Source organism: Meles meles, chromosome X, assembly GCF_922984935.1.
Source record: "Meles meles chromosome X, mMelMel3.1 paternal haplotype, whole genome shotgun sequence".
Lineage (NCBI taxonomy): Eukaryota > Metazoa > Chordata > Mammalia > Carnivora > Mustelidae > Meles > Meles meles.
Window position 1 is genome coordinate 127,053,721 of NC_060087.1, and position 17,118 is coordinate 127,070,838.

Consider the following 17,118-nt stretch of genomic DNA (forward strand, 5'->3'; position numbering starts at 1 on the left):
GGTGGACATGGGGAGATGGAGAGGAGAGGGAGTTGAGGGAAACTGGAAGGGGAGATGAACCATGAGAGACTATGGACTCTGAAAAACAACCAGAGGGTTTTGAAGGGGCAGGGGTGGTGGGAGGTTGAGGAACCAGATGGTGGGTAATGGGGAGGGCACGTATGCATGGAGCACTGGGTGTGGTGCAAAAACAATGAACACTGTTACGCTGAAAATAAAGAAATAAAAAAAAATAATAAAATAAAAAAAAAAAAGACTTAATGTAGCCCAAGTGGGGGGGGGGTGGGAAATGCCTTGATTGCTAAGACTGCAAAGAGATTTTTCAATTACCTTTTAATGTTGTTGTTTTTTTTAATTAAAAAAAATTTTTGAGCCCTAAAAAAAAAAAAAAACCACAAAGATTGTTTTTGAGTCTATGGAGAAAACGTCTCAGAGGGTAGCTGATGACATATTCTTTGCCCTCATCTATTACTAGAAAGACTTTAGACCTCAGCAGTAAAGAAAAGTGGCTCTAATTTTTGTGGCATGAAGGGAACTTGTGCAAACTACATGTTTCAAACTTTTTACAAGAGCACTGAATTAGGAGTCAGGTCAGTGGTGTCCTGGACGTAGCTCTCATAATCTGGAACAATCTTCTGACCCTCCGTTTCCAATCCTTACACGGAAATGACATTTCCTGCCCTGCTAATTTTCTGGGTGTGGCTGGGGCACATGTGAATTAACGTGCAGTGAAGTTTGCGGGGCTGAAGGTCAAGACCGGTTGGGGTCAAGACCGGTTGGGGTGCCAATGATCCCAGTCATTAGTAGTTTCCAAGAGCCTTTCTCATCCACCTTCATATTTAACCTTGGTACCACCTGCAGGAAGAGAGAAGAGAAAGATTATTCCCGTTTTACAACTAACAAAACTGAGGCTTAGAAATAGAAAGTGCTTTATAAATGATCAAGTGACTTGGAAGTGAAAGAGGTGGAGTCCCAGCTCAGGTCTTCTGAGAATGGAGACCATCATTTCTGGACACCTACAGAATTTTTGAGAAACCGCAAAACCTGTTGGTTGATCTTGGGTTTGGTTTTTACTAGGTTTTTGCCATTCCTAGATGTAATCAATTGCCTTTGCCACTCGAGTATTGTGTATTTGTTAGAAGTACTACTACATTTGAGGCGTTTGATAGGCTGGTGTAAATAATTTTATCCTAAGCCTAAGGCAAACGCTTTTCAAATATCTGTTTTTGTATGTCTGTATTTGACATGGCTTATTTATGTTCAAGAAGCTTCACTGTGGTCACCTGTAGTGTGGTGTCATTGACTTAGAAAACACACACATTTCCTTTAAGGAGTAAAGTCTAATGGGAGACATAGAGGACCCCGGTGAAATCATTATAAGCTCACAAAAGTGAACCCCCTTAATAGCATGGTATAACATAGTACCAGGAGTATACAGTGGAGTATTAGGTATACAAGGAGTGAAGAACTGATTTTTTTTTTAAATGAGAGCCAGTGTCCATGGGGAGAGAGTCCATTTGGTGAAGAGAGTCCATTTGGTGAAGAGAGTGGTTGTATGCAGAGGTCTCAATGAGTCCTGCAGTCTAAATATGACTTAGAGGTTCCACTGATTTTAGAAACTCCCTTTCAAGGCGGTTCTCGTGCATCTCCCCTATATGTGTAAAATAATTATGGACTGCTTTTAGCTTTATTTAATAGTTTTGAGTTTAGTGCTTTACATTTTTTTAACATTTTGAGAGAGAGAGTGCACATATATGCCTGAGTGTGGGAGCAGAGGGAGACAGAGAAGCAGATTTCCCACTGAGCAGGGAGCCCAATGTGGGGCTCCATTCTATGACCCTGAGATCATGACCTGAGCTGAAGGCAGGTGCTTAACCAACTAAGACACCCAGGGGCCCCTAACACTTTACATTTAAGTGCTGATAGTTATTAGCAGATAAAATAAGTACATAACTTTGGGGGGGTAATTTTGAGGGTATTCAATAGCAGAGATTTTTTTTAACTAATAGAAGCTGTGTAAAGATTAGGTCAATGTCAAATTCAAAACAGAGCTAGTTATTGACCAAAAAAGTAGCACTTAGAACTCTGGAACATGTAGTAAGTATAAATACAAATTTTATAGAAAGCAGAAATTCATTCAGGAGAGTCATAAGGAGTAGTTATAGCTTATGTTTGTCCCTTGGGTGAATTAAATATGCATTTTTATGCTTTTACAACGATATTAGCCAAAATAAAGGTATTTTAGTGCAAGTTGGATTAGATAACGAGATTGAGTTATTTACTTTGATATATGTTGTTACTACAGTAAATCCTGTATTAATATTTTAAAACAAACTTGTCATTTTAAGATAACAGTGTTTTTTTAATATTTCCTCAACTAGCTTTGTAAAATCACCAAATTAGGTAAACGATGATTATTAAACTTCATGAAATACATAGACCAAATGAACTTCAACTGGTTTTTACTCTCCCCTGCTCAGCTTCTCCTTGCAGATGTAGTTAATTTTTATGATCCCTTTAGGGTGTGTATGTTCAGTGTAAGGAAACTAATGTATTTTCTATATGAGAATCCAAATTAAATTCCTATACGTTTTTTTTCTACTGGCAACCTCTAATCAAATACAATCCTAAGGAAGTTGACCAACAGAGTACTAACGGGACCGACATTTATTCTTGAGTGCAATGGGAGCATGGGCTGCAGAAGGCACAGACTGTGGGGTGTTAGGCAGAGATGAGTTGGGGCACTGGAAAAATTGGGTTCTTGGCTCCCAGTGCTGCTACAAACCTGCCGCAAAGCGCATTACCTTTCTGAGCTCAACTTCCTCATCTGGAAAACGAAGAGACCAGAACAGCCTGACTGCCAACATCTCTTCCTGCCCTCATGGTCTTTGTTCTAAAAGATGAGCCTGCATCATTCGCTCAAGCATGCTACCACTGGGAGCTAATGAAGATGGCCTAATTGAACTTTCTCAATCTCCATGAATCTACATGTGCTCTGGATTTTATCATCCTAGTGATGCACCTGTGGCTTCTAGTGGTGAAAATGGGAGCTACCTATGTACATGATCAGTTTAAGTGCAAAATTAGGAGAGTATCTGAGAGAAGGAGAAGATGAGGAGGAGAAATCACTTGACCTCAGAGGTGGAAGAGACCCACGTTCACAGCTTCTTTTGCTTTTCTCTTGTTGAGGGTTTAGCCCAACTCTCCTCTTCTCAGGAGCACCTTAGTTTCCTCCTGTGTAACAAGGGCAGTTTCTCAGACACTGAGGCCAAGGGGAATGGACAGATGGGTGAAGAAATCAGAGCTAACAGAAAAGCCCCATTCCAGAGAGAAGCTTCTCACCATCACACCTTACATTGGAGTGAGTGACAGAGTAACATGTAACTCGTTATTTCTGACCTTTTCCTATCAGCTAGCACAGTAATCAGGAAAACGGGAATTCTAAGACATAGGCTGCAGAGAGAGAGAGAGAGAGAGAGAGAGAGAGAGAGATCAGAGGTCTTTGGTTAATTGAGAGTAAAGTGAGTTATGAGTGGTGGCTCAGTGGTTTTGATGGCACCATAATGTGACGAACTGTGCTCTATCTCAGGGGAAAAAAGCTAGAAGAATGTCCTGACTTGCTACGAAGGAAAGAGACCTCTGGTTGAGCTTTTTGGCTCCACCTTCCAACAGGGAAATGTGTTTTCACACTCACAGGACCAGTTCCCCCAGTCCCCCTCAGTGTGAATAAATTTGAATTGTTTAGCCCAATCATATGGTGATTAATTCACATTTCTGGCCTGAGCATTTCTTTGTGGGCCATGGAGCCCTTCCTTGCTCTGGACAACAAGCCCAGGAATGTACATGGTACATCACATCATTCGGGGACAGGCATATGCTTTTCTCTGGCCCCCACGGGGCACACAGTTTCAAATGCAACCTGCCTGAATCATAAGAACTTTAATTGATTAGATAAAGAGGTCCTCATAATTACAAACTGCAGTAGGTGTAACAAGAGGCTAAATACATAGCTGTGGTTTTAATTAGCTGGTGCTTCAACTTAGTAATTTTGGTTTCAGTCAGAAATCAGTGACGTTCTGCACTGTGAAAGCCTCATCACCGCGGAGTTCATTCCCCATTACATCTCGCCCTGTGAAGCTTTCAATACAATGCCATGCTGAGAGAAGGAGGAAGAAGTTGGAGCGATTTGGTTGCCTTCCAAAAGTGGTGGTACTCTATGGAGATTCAATTCATTTTTGCCAGAGATAGGAGAATTAACTATTCTTTGGTATATCTGTTAAAAAAACGCAGTAGGCACTTTGCTTGCAACAGATAACACCCATGTGCACACTCAATCTGCTATTCACATTTTGTCTGGAATTTGGTAGCTAATGAACTGATGCAAAATGGAGCCTGGAGCCTTCCTCACAAATCAAACCCAGGTTGAAAGTGCCCAGAGTGCCCTGGCTGTTGGCCGCTCAGTGTTGCGCAAGTAGAAACACGTTTCCTTTTCTTCTCCTTATCCTTCTCTTCCTTCAGGGTTTTAATTATATGTTTCCCTCAGAGAAGAAGGAAGGTAGTTTGCAAAGCCAAGAGACCAAAGCACCTCAGTTCTCTTCATGGAAGAACTGAGTGTGATATATGGGTCTGTCATTCCCGGCGGTCAGGTACACCGAATGAACAGATAGCTAGAAAGCTGACATCTTGCTCACATTTTTCGGAAGCACGAGATTTGGGCTCTTGTTTTGCGTGAAGAGTCAACTGCTGTGGCAGGCAAAGAAATGAAGTGTCTTCCTTTGCAACAGAACTTCCCAGCTTGCCCCCCCCCAAATATTGCTTTAACTTGGTCCACCTCCACCCCTGATGTTCCCACTCTCTTTCTTACATTTGGACACACTGATGATGGGCTTGGGAGATGCATGGCCCGTGCATGGTGCTCAAGTCTGACCTCATGCTCCATGTGCACGTTCTGAGGACGTGACTCTGTCTGCTTGATCACACCTCAGCCTCCAACACAAAGACATTGTGGCACACGGCAACCGTGTGGGGTTCTGATCTCAACTCATGACCAGTGAGGAGAGATGATGCCAGCAAGTGGCACCCCTGTGGATGGTGTCTGAGACTCCGAAGGACAGACTGCCTTCCAGGATCTGGACTTGTCATCTTTCTTGACCAGACAGGGCCCATATGTGGGGTCTGGGCTTGGTGCAGCACTGTCAAACTCCTTTGTTTTCCCCAGATGGTGATAACATTCACTGAGCCTCCTCGTGCCTAGCCTAGCGCGCTCCTCTGTGTCTGGCATTGTTTGTATTGTGAAAGTATAATGTATGTCTGAGCATTCTTTAAATGTGGCCACTTTTTTCTAAATCGGAGGAATGAAGTGTTGTTGATTCAGAAGATAAGGCTATCAAAGTCACTTTGAATCTGTCAGTTCAAGGATTCCTGTGGAGAAAGGGGGTAATTAAATGTAGTGGCAACTCACACTCCATGTATATAAATATCTAGTTAAGCATGGCTATTTCATGCTCTGGGCTCTTATTTTATAAATTAAAAGTTATGATACTCATGAGCAAACTAGACGACCAAGGATAGGCATTAAGTTCTGGGATGTATTCAAAACCTGCCGATTCTACTCTTCCATCAGTTTATCTCTTGTAATTCCTTTAGCTATTATGTTCATTTGCATGCCAATTATCTAATTAAGTCTTAACATGGCAGTATTAACATGGGGAAGGAAAGCAACATTTGTACAGCACCTGCTAGGCATTTTACTTATGTTTGTATGATTTAGATTGGCTCCACTTATATGTGTTCATTTCAGGTAAGATTTTGATCAAAGGCAAGGGAAGAGAAAACCCAATGGACAAAATAAAATCCACCACTTTTGAGACTTACAGGTTATAGGGTAATAGGCACATTCTTACCTAATTCTTCATTGGGAAGCATTTCATACTAGAAAATCCCAGGGCCTGGATTGTATCTTAGATATTGTCTGAAAGCTTCTGTACTGATTCTCCAATGGAAAAACCTGAAACATGACGAGTCACAGAGCTATACAGCATTTATAAAACATGTGTGCATTAAGGTCATTCAAGGCTTTTGATACCTTTCGTTGTTAGCTGTTTGCCATTCAACCCAGACACTTTCTTTGTGAAGAGTTTCCTAAAGAGGCTGTCAGTCTCCTATGACACAACTATGAGAAGAGAAAAGACACACCCACCACAAAAAAGGAGTGTGAGCAAATAAGTGGTTTGGTGTTTTGTAGACTTCCAAAAATGTCTGTAAACTCCCCTATGATTTCATTACAACAGGCTAACTCTGGCTGTGGGCTCAGGACAGAATTACAGGTGGCCTGTGACATCTTGGTTAGTTTCTTTCCCTTAGGACTTTATGACAGCTGTGAATTCTGAGCCCTAAGCAGTTGGTAACACAAAGCAACTTGAATTCAGTACTTTTCTGCAAGTGGACTGACTTTCAGGGAGCCTGTAATTGCCTGTGGTACTCAAGTAGGGACAAGAGAAGAGGATTCTGGAACACTCACATTGGCATGAGTATGGTTGCTAATAAGCATGTTTCCATATTCTTCTATATTCCAAAGAAATGGTCAGGATCTTAAACCCCTTGGGAGTCAAGAAAATGTTTCTCCACTCCCCATGCAGTATATCCATTTGGGTAGTCTTAGATTGTATTGTTTTTCTTCTTATTGATAACAAGAGAGATCTGAATGACATGACTAATTAATCTTTTCCTTCTTTTGTCTTTTTCTTTTCCTATCAGTCACTATGAACAAGACCGTAGTGCACTTAAAAAAAGGGAATGGGAGCGAAGGAGTCAAGAAGTCCAGCAAGAAGATGATCTCTTTTCTTCAGGCTTTGATCTTTTTGGAGAGCCCTACAAGGTAGCTGAATATGTATGTAATTTATCTTTCTGGGAAATGGTTGCTTGTTAAGTTTTTGAACATACTAATCAACATTTAATCTATTTTAAAGCACCCAAATCATTTCTAGGAGAATATATTTGACAAATAAAATCTATAAACAATCATATTTGGGGCAACTGCAGCTTCCTGAAGAACTCTTCAGAGGCAAATTCTGTCCTCAGATTTCAACAGGATTAGTGAGACATCCTGTTTCCAAGGAGTTCTGTCTCTTCCAGCACTTCCTACAGCAAGCAGTGCTCCCTTGATGGTTTTCCCCACCTTGGCTATTGGCAAGGCAGCTCCTGAAGACTTCATCAAAAGTCGATGGCTCTGTCTTTCTCCTCCCGATCAGTGCCAACTGTTGCAAGCAAGGCCTGCTTTCCTTTACCGTTTTAGGTTGTTAGCAGCTGTGGAGTGGTTTGATTGCTCTTTGAAAATCCTTGTTCTAGGAGAAAGGGAAAAGCTGATCATTTTTTCCTGGTGGTTAATCATCCTGGATGAGGAGATTGCCTCAACCAAGTGTGGGGGGGGTTGGGCGAGGGGATAGCATAGCCTAGCGGTATTTGAGCTAGTAGCTCCACTAACACTCCTGCTGCTCTGTCTACAACTACTGATTTCACGATGACTGCCTCTGAACTTTCTATTCAGTGTAGGGCTTGGGGGAAGAATCTGGTGGAATAGCTAACAGCTGGTTGGTGTTTATTGAAATTTCGTAGCAGTGTAATTTTCCATAATGAAACAAAATGATGTAAGAGTTAAAACAACAATAGAGGGAAATTTCTGAGAGTCATGCTTTTAGAAGGGCACCAATTAGGGGACAATGACTTTTGGGAAAGGAAAGGACAGCATTGGCACAAATACCACTTTGGGGTATAGAGTAAGTTGTTGGGCTCAGTGACTACTGAGAACAGAGTCTTGCTGCCTTGTCAGTAAGTGAGCAGCTCTTGACTGAGACTCAGGTGCCTTCTGAGTTTAGGAAGTCTGACGGAGAGGGTTAGGTTACCTAAACTGCTTCTTTCCAATTTGTCAATAATGGTATAATCCTTAAAAAAGCATTTCTCCTATCTCAATTGATTTAATTTATATACTGCCTTTGAACATGTGTATTTAAGAATATGATGAGTTTAGTGAACATTTGTTGAAGGCCCACTATGTGCTAGTCACATCTTAGACAAATGCACAAAGAGGAGTAAGACATCATGAGTGATGGAAGGCAAGAGTGCAGAGCAGCTGCCATAGAGGTAGGCAGGCAAGAGGTTAGTGGAGACTTGGTACCTCATCCCAAGGAGATTGGACACAATTCTGTACATGAAAAGAAGTCACCACACAGTTTCAAGGAAGGGTATGGCCAGGACAGACAAAGAATTTTGAAGACAATGTTGGCAGTGTGGTGAGTTGGTTGGAGGTGAGGCAAATGAGAAGGCAGATAAAGAAGATTTTGTAGTTAGCTAAGGGGAATTCATGGCAGAGAGGATTTAAGACAGGAGAAGGACAGTGACATGATGAGATTGGATGTCTGACTGGCTGTGGAAAATGTGAGGAGTAAATGATTCCCATATTTCTGACTTGAGAAGATGGCAGTCTCATTAACGGGTTGTTCAGGAGGAAACAACATTGGTGCTTGCAAAGAAAAAAAAAAGAAATTAATTCTGTTTTGAGCACAGTTGGTTTGAGATACTGGTGGGATATGAAGAGAGGCCTACTGGTAGGCATTGGGTGTAGGGATCTGGAGATAATGATAGTGTACAAGAGAGAGAGTTAGGTGTGAGCAGGGAGGTGGTCATGGAAGCTGTCAGATTACTGAATAAGGAGGACAAAGAGAGAGTCTTGGGGAGGAGCAGCATTTAAGGAGTAAAAAAGGTGGCAATGTAGACTCCAGGAAAGGAAACTAAAAAAGAGTGAGTGATCACAGAGGTAGGAAGAGAACTAGGAGAATCATTTAATAGAAATCAAAGGGATATAGGGTTTTATGGAGGAGGGATTTGTTAGTCATTTGTGTCTGGGAGGGCAAGAAAGGTCAGCACTGGAAAGTGGCTGTTGAATTTGGTAGTTGGGGGGATGGGGGATCAATGACCTTAGGAGAGTTTTATTTTGTTGATGGTGGTGCTCATTGTGGGAAGTGAACTGCCTGGGCTTAGGGAGTAAATGGGAAGCGGTAAAACAAAGAAAGGCAGTAACTTTTTGTGTGGAGGGAGGAAGAAAGGAAGGTATGTTAGAACCTGAGAGGAGAAATTATATGGAAAGAGGTTCTTTTTTTCATAATGGGAAAAATGTGAACATGTTTAGAGATTGACGGGAAAGACCAGATGTCAGTCAAAAGGGAGAGGGTGAAGGGATAGGAGGAAGAGGTGACGACGAGTGGAGCAGGTTCCCAGAGGTGATGAGCAGGCACAAAGTCAAGAGTGTATGAAGAGTGACCAGCCACAGCAAGACATTGTGGCCTTCATTTTTTCCAGAAAATGGAAGAGAGGTCAAAGGATGATAGGTGCCTTCTCCTTCTTAATAAAGGAATAACCAGATGAGTTTTATGTCTTATCTTTGGATGAGTTAGAAAAAGGAGCTTTACTCAAAGAGTCATTCTTAAAGTTTGAAATCTATTCCATGCTCAATGTTATTACCATGATGAGGTGTAGAGCCTTTGGTTTATCCCCTCTTTATAACTTAAATCATGTTGAATTAATGGTCTTGTACCTTTAAGGTAAATGCCATCTCTTATTAAAAAAGATCTGTAATATAGATACATATTTATTTTTAGATGTCAGCAGTGTGTTTTTGAGTAGGCAGTTAAAAAAAAACCTGTGATCAACATTGCCAGATGTTTTCAGAAGTCATCTGTCTTGCTATGACAAGAGTGTATCAGGTAGAGATGCTAGGAAGGAACATTCATCTAGCTCAGGGCCAGGCCTATTGTGTGATTGGTAGCCTGTTGCCTTTCTGTTTCTCGATGGGTGAGAGATGTTCTGATTCATTCGAGACTGTATAGGAGAGGAATTGAGCTAACAGTTGGTGACCTAGTGATTCTGTTTCTTTCACCATTGCTTTGATGATCAGCTACCATCTTGTGCTGTGTCATTGTTCAGGATTCCCTGAGAAATCACTAGAGGGTTTGCTTTTCCTTCCCCCTCCCCCAGATGATGATACTAGAACCGATGTTCCCCTCCATCAGCTCCCTAGACCTGGACTGGTGTGGACACCCCTGGGGGATCTGGACATGCCAATAGCAGTGGAAGTGTCAGAGCTGGTCCATGGTCCATTGTTAGAGACAAGGAAATACCTCAACCCTTCCTTAGGGTTGTGGTAGGAATACTTATCAAATTAAAAATCAAAACTCCTCGTGGTGGATCAGGACTTTCAGGAAATTTCTTGCCACCCTAAAACCTAAAACATGGCCTATTAAATTATCCAGTAGTGTTGGTAGTTTGTGAAGTAGCCAATAAACATCAGTCCCTAAGACCCACTGCCTTTCTCAGCAGTTAGAAGAAATGGTGATCTCTCATCATCCTGGCTGATTTCTTTCCTTTCTTTGCTTCACCCCTACCATTCCCAGAATGGAAAGAAGGTTGTCCACCCTTCTTTCTGGGACTGCTTCTATTGTGTATAACTTTCAAATCTGACTTTGTGCTATGGTGTTGAGAAGGATGCGTTCAAAAGCACTTGAAGAACCTGAAGCTATTTGACAAGTCTAGGCCAGTGTGGAAAGACTGGGAAGGCTGAGGAACTGGTGTGTAGCAAGTGCCTGCTATCTGCCAGGCATATGCTAGGGCTTTATATGGGACTGTTTAGTCCTTCCAACAACTGGAGTACTCGTTTTCCTCATATGGCCCACAAGGAATCTGAGGCTCAGAGAGGAGAAGTGGCTTCTCTACAGCTTCATATCTGTGCCAGCAGGGAATCTAGACCCAGTTATGTGGTTCATTACCTGTAACAGGAAGCTATTGATCTTCCCACAGAAGGTGAGAAGACCTGATAAGCTTACCTACCTCCTGTGTGACTTTGGTGAAGAAAGTTCATTCCTCTGACTTATAGTTTCCTCCTCTCTAAAGTGAATAATAATACCTGATATAAAGTAATCCCTGGTAATAATAATAAGCAACAACCACAATTGACGTTGTATAGCTCTTTCCACTCTATGAGAATGAGGAAAGAGGCACAGAGAGATTAAGTGGCTTTTCCAAGGTCATTTTTATTGGGGAGGTAGAAGCCAGACTGAGATCAGAGCTGCTCTCCTGACTCATGTGGTTGTTTTAAGGATCAAATCAAACGAACTGGGGACCTTGCTTTGAAATCTGGAAAGTGCTGTACAAGTTCAAGATGTTAATGTTATTATAATTAAAAAAATAAATAGCAACTTACAGCTTAGAGAGATTAACTATAAAAATATTACAATTAGGAAAAAAGGAATTACTAAATCATGTACATTAGCCAGAATGAACTAAAGGGGAAAATGAGCCTCAAAACTTAAATTATTTTGCTACTTTTTATTAAAAGAAATACAATGGCACAATTGCCTCCTAGTGCATTAATCTTGCAATGAACCTCTACTACTGATTTGTAGATAGCATTAGGGGCAAACTGAGGCAACTTTGCATTTCTTAGAATAATGAGAGGCAAAAAGCTTCAATGTGAAGTGAGTGCTGTTAGTCATGGGCCACAAACCAGACATATAATTTATGCCTGAAAATACTTGGAAAATCCATTTCCTTGATGATGGAGAAATTGTGATTATTTAGAAAATAAGAGCTGCAGAGGTTACCTTTAAGAATCAACCAATTATCTAGAATGGGAAGTAAAGAACTGGACAATGGAAAGAAGCCTATAATTGAATGAAATGGCCAACTTTCATTTTTGCCATTTTTATAATGTCCATCCAAAACTGCCAAGAATACCTTGCTCCTTAATAGGATTACTAAATCTCCAGAGAGTGCAAAAGAGCTTTCAGTGCAAATTAAGTCTCTGTGGTCTGTAGTCATCCCCATTGTGTAGGGGCATAGAAATGCATTTCAGGCCCCACTGGGTTTTCTATCCAGTGGCTCTCCTATCTACATCTAGAGTAATTTTAAAAACTGGTTGACAGTTACCTAGCACTGGTGGTGGAAAGGCAGAAAGGTGAATCAGGTGACCTGGACTGTCCTGCTAATTATTATTTGGACATTGTTAAATGGTGGGCTTTCTGAGGCTATGTGTCTGTGTGTCCTCTGTGCCTAACCCCTCCTCGTGACTGTTTTGAATTTACCAGTATGTGTCTTAAGCATGGCCATGGTAATTCCTACTTGTAGCCACAGCACATCTGTTTTGCAAAGCATATGGATCTTCCTTCAATCAAAAACTCAGAAAGTGTCACCAGTGAACTCAACCTTGAACTGTTTGCTTCACAGTTCTGCTCACAAGTCCCTCTGAGACCGTTGCTCTGTGAAGAAGCTAGTCTAAGGGAGTTGACACCCTTTCATTCCTCCAAGATATCCCAACCCCGGCCCTGTGTCATCTGTGCACAGGAAAACCCCACACCTGGAGCTCTTAGTTTAGCCCCCCAACTCCACATAGAGATATGCCTTCACTGAGTTAGACTTTAATGCAGTGCTCTTTTTTTAGTCATCATAAGAATAAGCCACATGAAGAACATCTTTGCATCTTCTGTGAAGTTGGTGCTAAAATTTTTGTTTTACTGTTAAAAGGTTTTTTAAAAGATTTATTTATTTGAGAGAGCAAGAGAGAGAGAAAGCAGGGGGAGGAGCAGAAGGAGGGGCAAAGTGAGAGCGAGACAATCTCAAGGAGACTTCACACTGAGCGAGGAACCCCACACAGGCCTTGAGCTCATGACCCATGAGATCATGACCTGAGTCAAAATCAAGAGACAGATGTTTAACTGACTGTGTCACCCAGTTACCCCATGTTCAAAGGTTCTTATAACTGAACCAATGAGAAAAATTCTTTTTTACATTTTAGTATCTGGCAACCATTTGTCTTATTTAATAAATTAAAATATGCTTCCTTTCATCAGACAAACAGAATTCAGTAAGCTGTGAATTTTTCTTTTTTGCCTTAGCTACCAGGAAGTTCAACGTTCAATTTAATGTTCAATCACAGTAACCAAGTCAGCCTGACTTTTGCTTTCCTATTTGTTTGTTTACTCTAAGCTATTGCAAAGCCTTTATTTTGATATAGGTAGGGTATGACTTATAATTGGATTGAATTTGTGTCAGCAACAATTTTTTGAGTATCTGATATGCACCTGACCTGGTGCTCAGTCCTGAACTGAGGTGAATGAAAGGTGGTCTCTGACTTTAAGAGCTTATAGTTTTGGTTTATTTTTTAAAGTTTATTTGACAGACAGAGATCACAAGTAGGCAGAGAGGCAGGCAGAGAGGGAGAGGAGGGAAGCAGGCTCCCCGCCAAGCAGAGAACCCGATACAGGGCTCGATCCCAGGACCCCAGGATCATGACCTGAGCCGAAGGCAGAGGCTTTAACCCACTGAGCCACCCAGGTGCCCCTAAGAGCTTGTAGTTTTATGCAGAAAAAGAAATCATTGCTATAGTATACCCTATATGGTGAGAGGTTGATTTTCTAGACCTATTCAAAGAACTTTAGTTTTCCTCTAATTTTGTTTAAGTAGACATAATTTTAGACATTGGCGGGTTTATAATCTCTAATTTTAAACATAGAGATGGGGGGTGGTGCCTGGGTGGCTCAGTGGGTTAAGCCTCTGCCTTCCGCTCAGGTCATTATCTCAGGGTCCTGAGATCGAGCCCCGCATCGAGCCTGCTTCCCCCTCTCTCTCTGCCTCTCTGCCTACTTGTCTCTGTCTGTCAAATAAATGAATAAAATCTTTAAAAAAAAAACATAGAGATGGGGGAAAAAACCTCAGCATGCATTGGAAAGCCAGATCATTATAACAGTAGAAGTAAATGAAGAGATATTCAAACTTAACCAAGGTTCTCTCCATTGAAGAAAAGATGAGCGTGTCCCTTTTATTTAGTGTTGAACAGAAACAGGAACGTGACTAGCTTGCTTGCAAGCAAATGAGTCTTAAGATTCTTGAGTCTTGATTATGTTGACCTGGAGAGAGTGAATTACTTTTCAAGAATCTGAGGTATTGTCCTGGTCTCTTTGACATCTCAAGGCAAGGTTCTGATGCTGTAGAGCTTAGTTTCAATGGATGTTCAATGAGCTTTCAATAGAAGTCCAGTAAACGCCCAAAGAAATTTCAGTCAGTCGAACTTGGAGCTTTCTGCTAGCTAAGGCAAAAAGAGAAAAGTTCTTATAGAATCCTTTTTGTGTGAAGGAAGGAAGCAACATCCAAATTCATTAAATGAGGCAGTGTAAAATAAGGCATTTAACAGGAGAAACAACATGGTGTTGTCTCCCCCTTTGCTGAGTCAGATCCTTGAGGATAGCCAGGTATTAGTGTTTGTTAAGCCATCATGTGACCCAAGAGGTAAACTGTTTGAGGGGCCAGAGCAACTCTGTAAGTATTTAAAGCTTGCATTAAATCCTTTTTTATAAAAGATTTTATTTGACAGAGAGAGAGACAGGGATCACAATTAGGCAGAGTAGCAGGCAGAGGGAGAGGGAGAAAGAGGTTCCTCCCTGAGCAGAGAGCCCAATTTGGGGCTCTGTCCCAGGACTCTGAGATCATGACCCAAATTGAAGGCAGATGCTTAATGACTGAGCCACCCAGGTTCCTCTGAAGCTTGCATTAAATTCTTACTGGGCCCTCAGCTTTATAAAATCTCTTTGTTTTGAATTAAGGGACTGAATAGGAGGGAGAATGGGTTTGGCTGCTACCCAAATTGTTGGTCATGCACCATCTATCAAAGGAGACCACTCTATCCAGAGTGCATTCTGGCCTTGGCTGAAGAGTAATTTGTGCCATTAAAATGGACAAACCTAGGGATTTTCAAGGAATAGAAGTGATCTCTACCTGTCTCTATCTATTAAATAGGCCTTTCAGATGTACTTCTGAAAATGGAGCAATTATTCAGCTGAGGTTTATATGGAATGTTAATTGTTTAATCACTGCTTTAGCACTGAGGTTGCATGTTATGCAATATCAGATGTTCTTGTGGATAAGAAAACTGAAACAGACGTTTATTGGATTTCTAAAATTCCCCACCCCCAACAGGACCCTCGTAGCAAATATTGAGCGTACTTTTTGTAATCTCTGGAATCCTAATTCTCTCACTGCCCTTATTTCTTTGGAAATGTCTTATATGATTTCACACATGCTATGAGTTGGATACTGCATACAATACATGGATATCAAGTTAACAACAAGGCCAAGGTCACCAGTTTGATTCCCTCTCTGGTTGCTCCTTCTTGGTATCCTTTGCCGGCTCCTCTTCTCTCGGTTGTTTAAAGGTTGATGTTCCCCAGGGTTCCTTCTGAGCTTGATCTTCTCATTTTGTATTTTCTTTCCCTGGGTGATTTCATCCATTTCCAGCACTTCACCCTCCATTCACCTGCACACTTCCATCTTCACATACAAAGAGCAGCACACAGCCAAACAGCCTAGGTCTAGGCTGAGATCCCAGCCTTGGATAGGCACACTACCCATGGATGTCAGGAGCTTGGGCTGGGTTAAGGGCATGTAAGAGTTCTGAGAAGTTAAACATCTATCTTCAGTGGATGCTGTGTCATTGGGGAAGTTGTCACCCCTTCCTGAGAATGGAGGGCATGCCTGTGGTCTCAGGGACCTAGAGGCTACATAGGGTGGGTGTCTTACCCATCCAGTGGTCCTGCTACCACATGGCTCCATGGAAGCCAGTAACCTTGTCTAATTGCAACATCTTGGGCTAGAGTAGTACAGCCTAAGCACAAAGTAGTCCTTTGCCCTTCTGAATCCAACAGCTTGTTTTGAGAACACCTTTGGCAGGTACAGGGAATAATAATAAAAAGTCACTTTTAAAGATGAACAGCTCAGCTTTCGTCAAAGTCATTTCTAAGTATATAGGTATCCACCATTTTTTAGTTATGAAGGCTGTACTTTCTGTATTACAGAAACCCATGCAGCAACTTAATTATTGGAAGAACAACCACAGCCATTTTTTTTAAGATTTTATTTATTTATTTGACAGAGAGAGAGATCACAAGTAGGCAGAGAGGCAGGCAGAGAAAGAGGAGGAAGCAGGCTCCCTGCAGAGCAGAGAGCCCGATGCGGGACTCGATCCCAGAACCCTGAGATCATGACCTGAGCCGAAGGCAGCGGCTTAATCCACTGAGCCACCCAGGCGCCCCCCACAGCCATTTTTTAAAGATTTTTTATTTATTTATTTGACAGAGAGAGCTCACAAGTAGACAGAGAGGCAGGCAGAAAGAGAGGAGGTAAGCAGGCTCCCTGGTGAGCAGAGAGCCTGATGAACCACAGCCATTTTTAACAAGCTTAGTATTTCCTACGGGGGATGATATAGCCGTGTCTGTTGATTGTCCATAGAATGATTTAGTTGCCAACATCGCTTTGGAAATCTGGCTTTGTTTTCATTTACGTAAGCAATAGCTTAAAATTCTTGAATAAATTTTTCTAAATCATTGAAAAGACACAGGAGAGCTTGAGTCAGTGTTGATGAACAATTGCACCATTTCAAAGTAAACAAGTATGAGTCATCAATACGTAAACACAGTTGCCCCAGAATATGTGGGCAGACGCTAGTAATTTATAGTCCTTTGATTAAAAGGAATTAGATTTGCTTTAGTCATGTTACCTCAATTAGATGTTGAGCTTTTCTAAACCAATATATTCATGATCGCACAATTTCACTGACTTCCTGATCCAATGGGCTAAGCCTTTTTCATGGTATAATATGGCACAAAGGGCTGACATGTCAAGAACAAGTATAAGTTGAACATTCCATTACAATTCCAGTGATCACTAAGCTGAAGTTGTTCATCACAACATGGAAAGTAACTGTTCAGCTCATCTGACCTAAAATAAGTTACTTTGCTAATAAAATTTATAAGCGACATAATTTTAAACTTTCTCTCAATGAACATATTTAAGGACAGACCAGGGAGCATACAGACATTAAACACACAGCTCATTCCAAGAGGCTCTTTCAATAGTGTTACTGATTTTTTTTTTTTACATAGCACATGAAAAGTATGAAATTATATGGCAGCATGAGAATATTAAAGCACCTTGTATGCTAGTCTACTTAGGACATCTGTTTGAAACATTAACATTAGGAAACACAAACCTATTCATTCTCTCTCCTCCCACCCCCATCTT

At 41.4% G+C, this 17,118-nt stretch overlaps 1 protein-coding gene across 1 annotated transcript in view; it reads left to right on the plus strand.

The window, feature by feature from the left end:
* The window catches only part of AFF2 (AF4/FMR2 family member 2), a 492,304-nt gene that overhangs the window by 156,344 nt on the left and 318,842 nt on the right, over positions 1-17,118 (plus strand). The window contains exon 2 of the mRNA XM_045994381.1: positions 6,757-6,877. Coding sequence (XP_045850337.1) covers positions 6,757-6,877 — 121 coding nt within the window. The remainder of the gene's footprint in view (positions 1-6,756; positions 6,878-17,118) is intronic.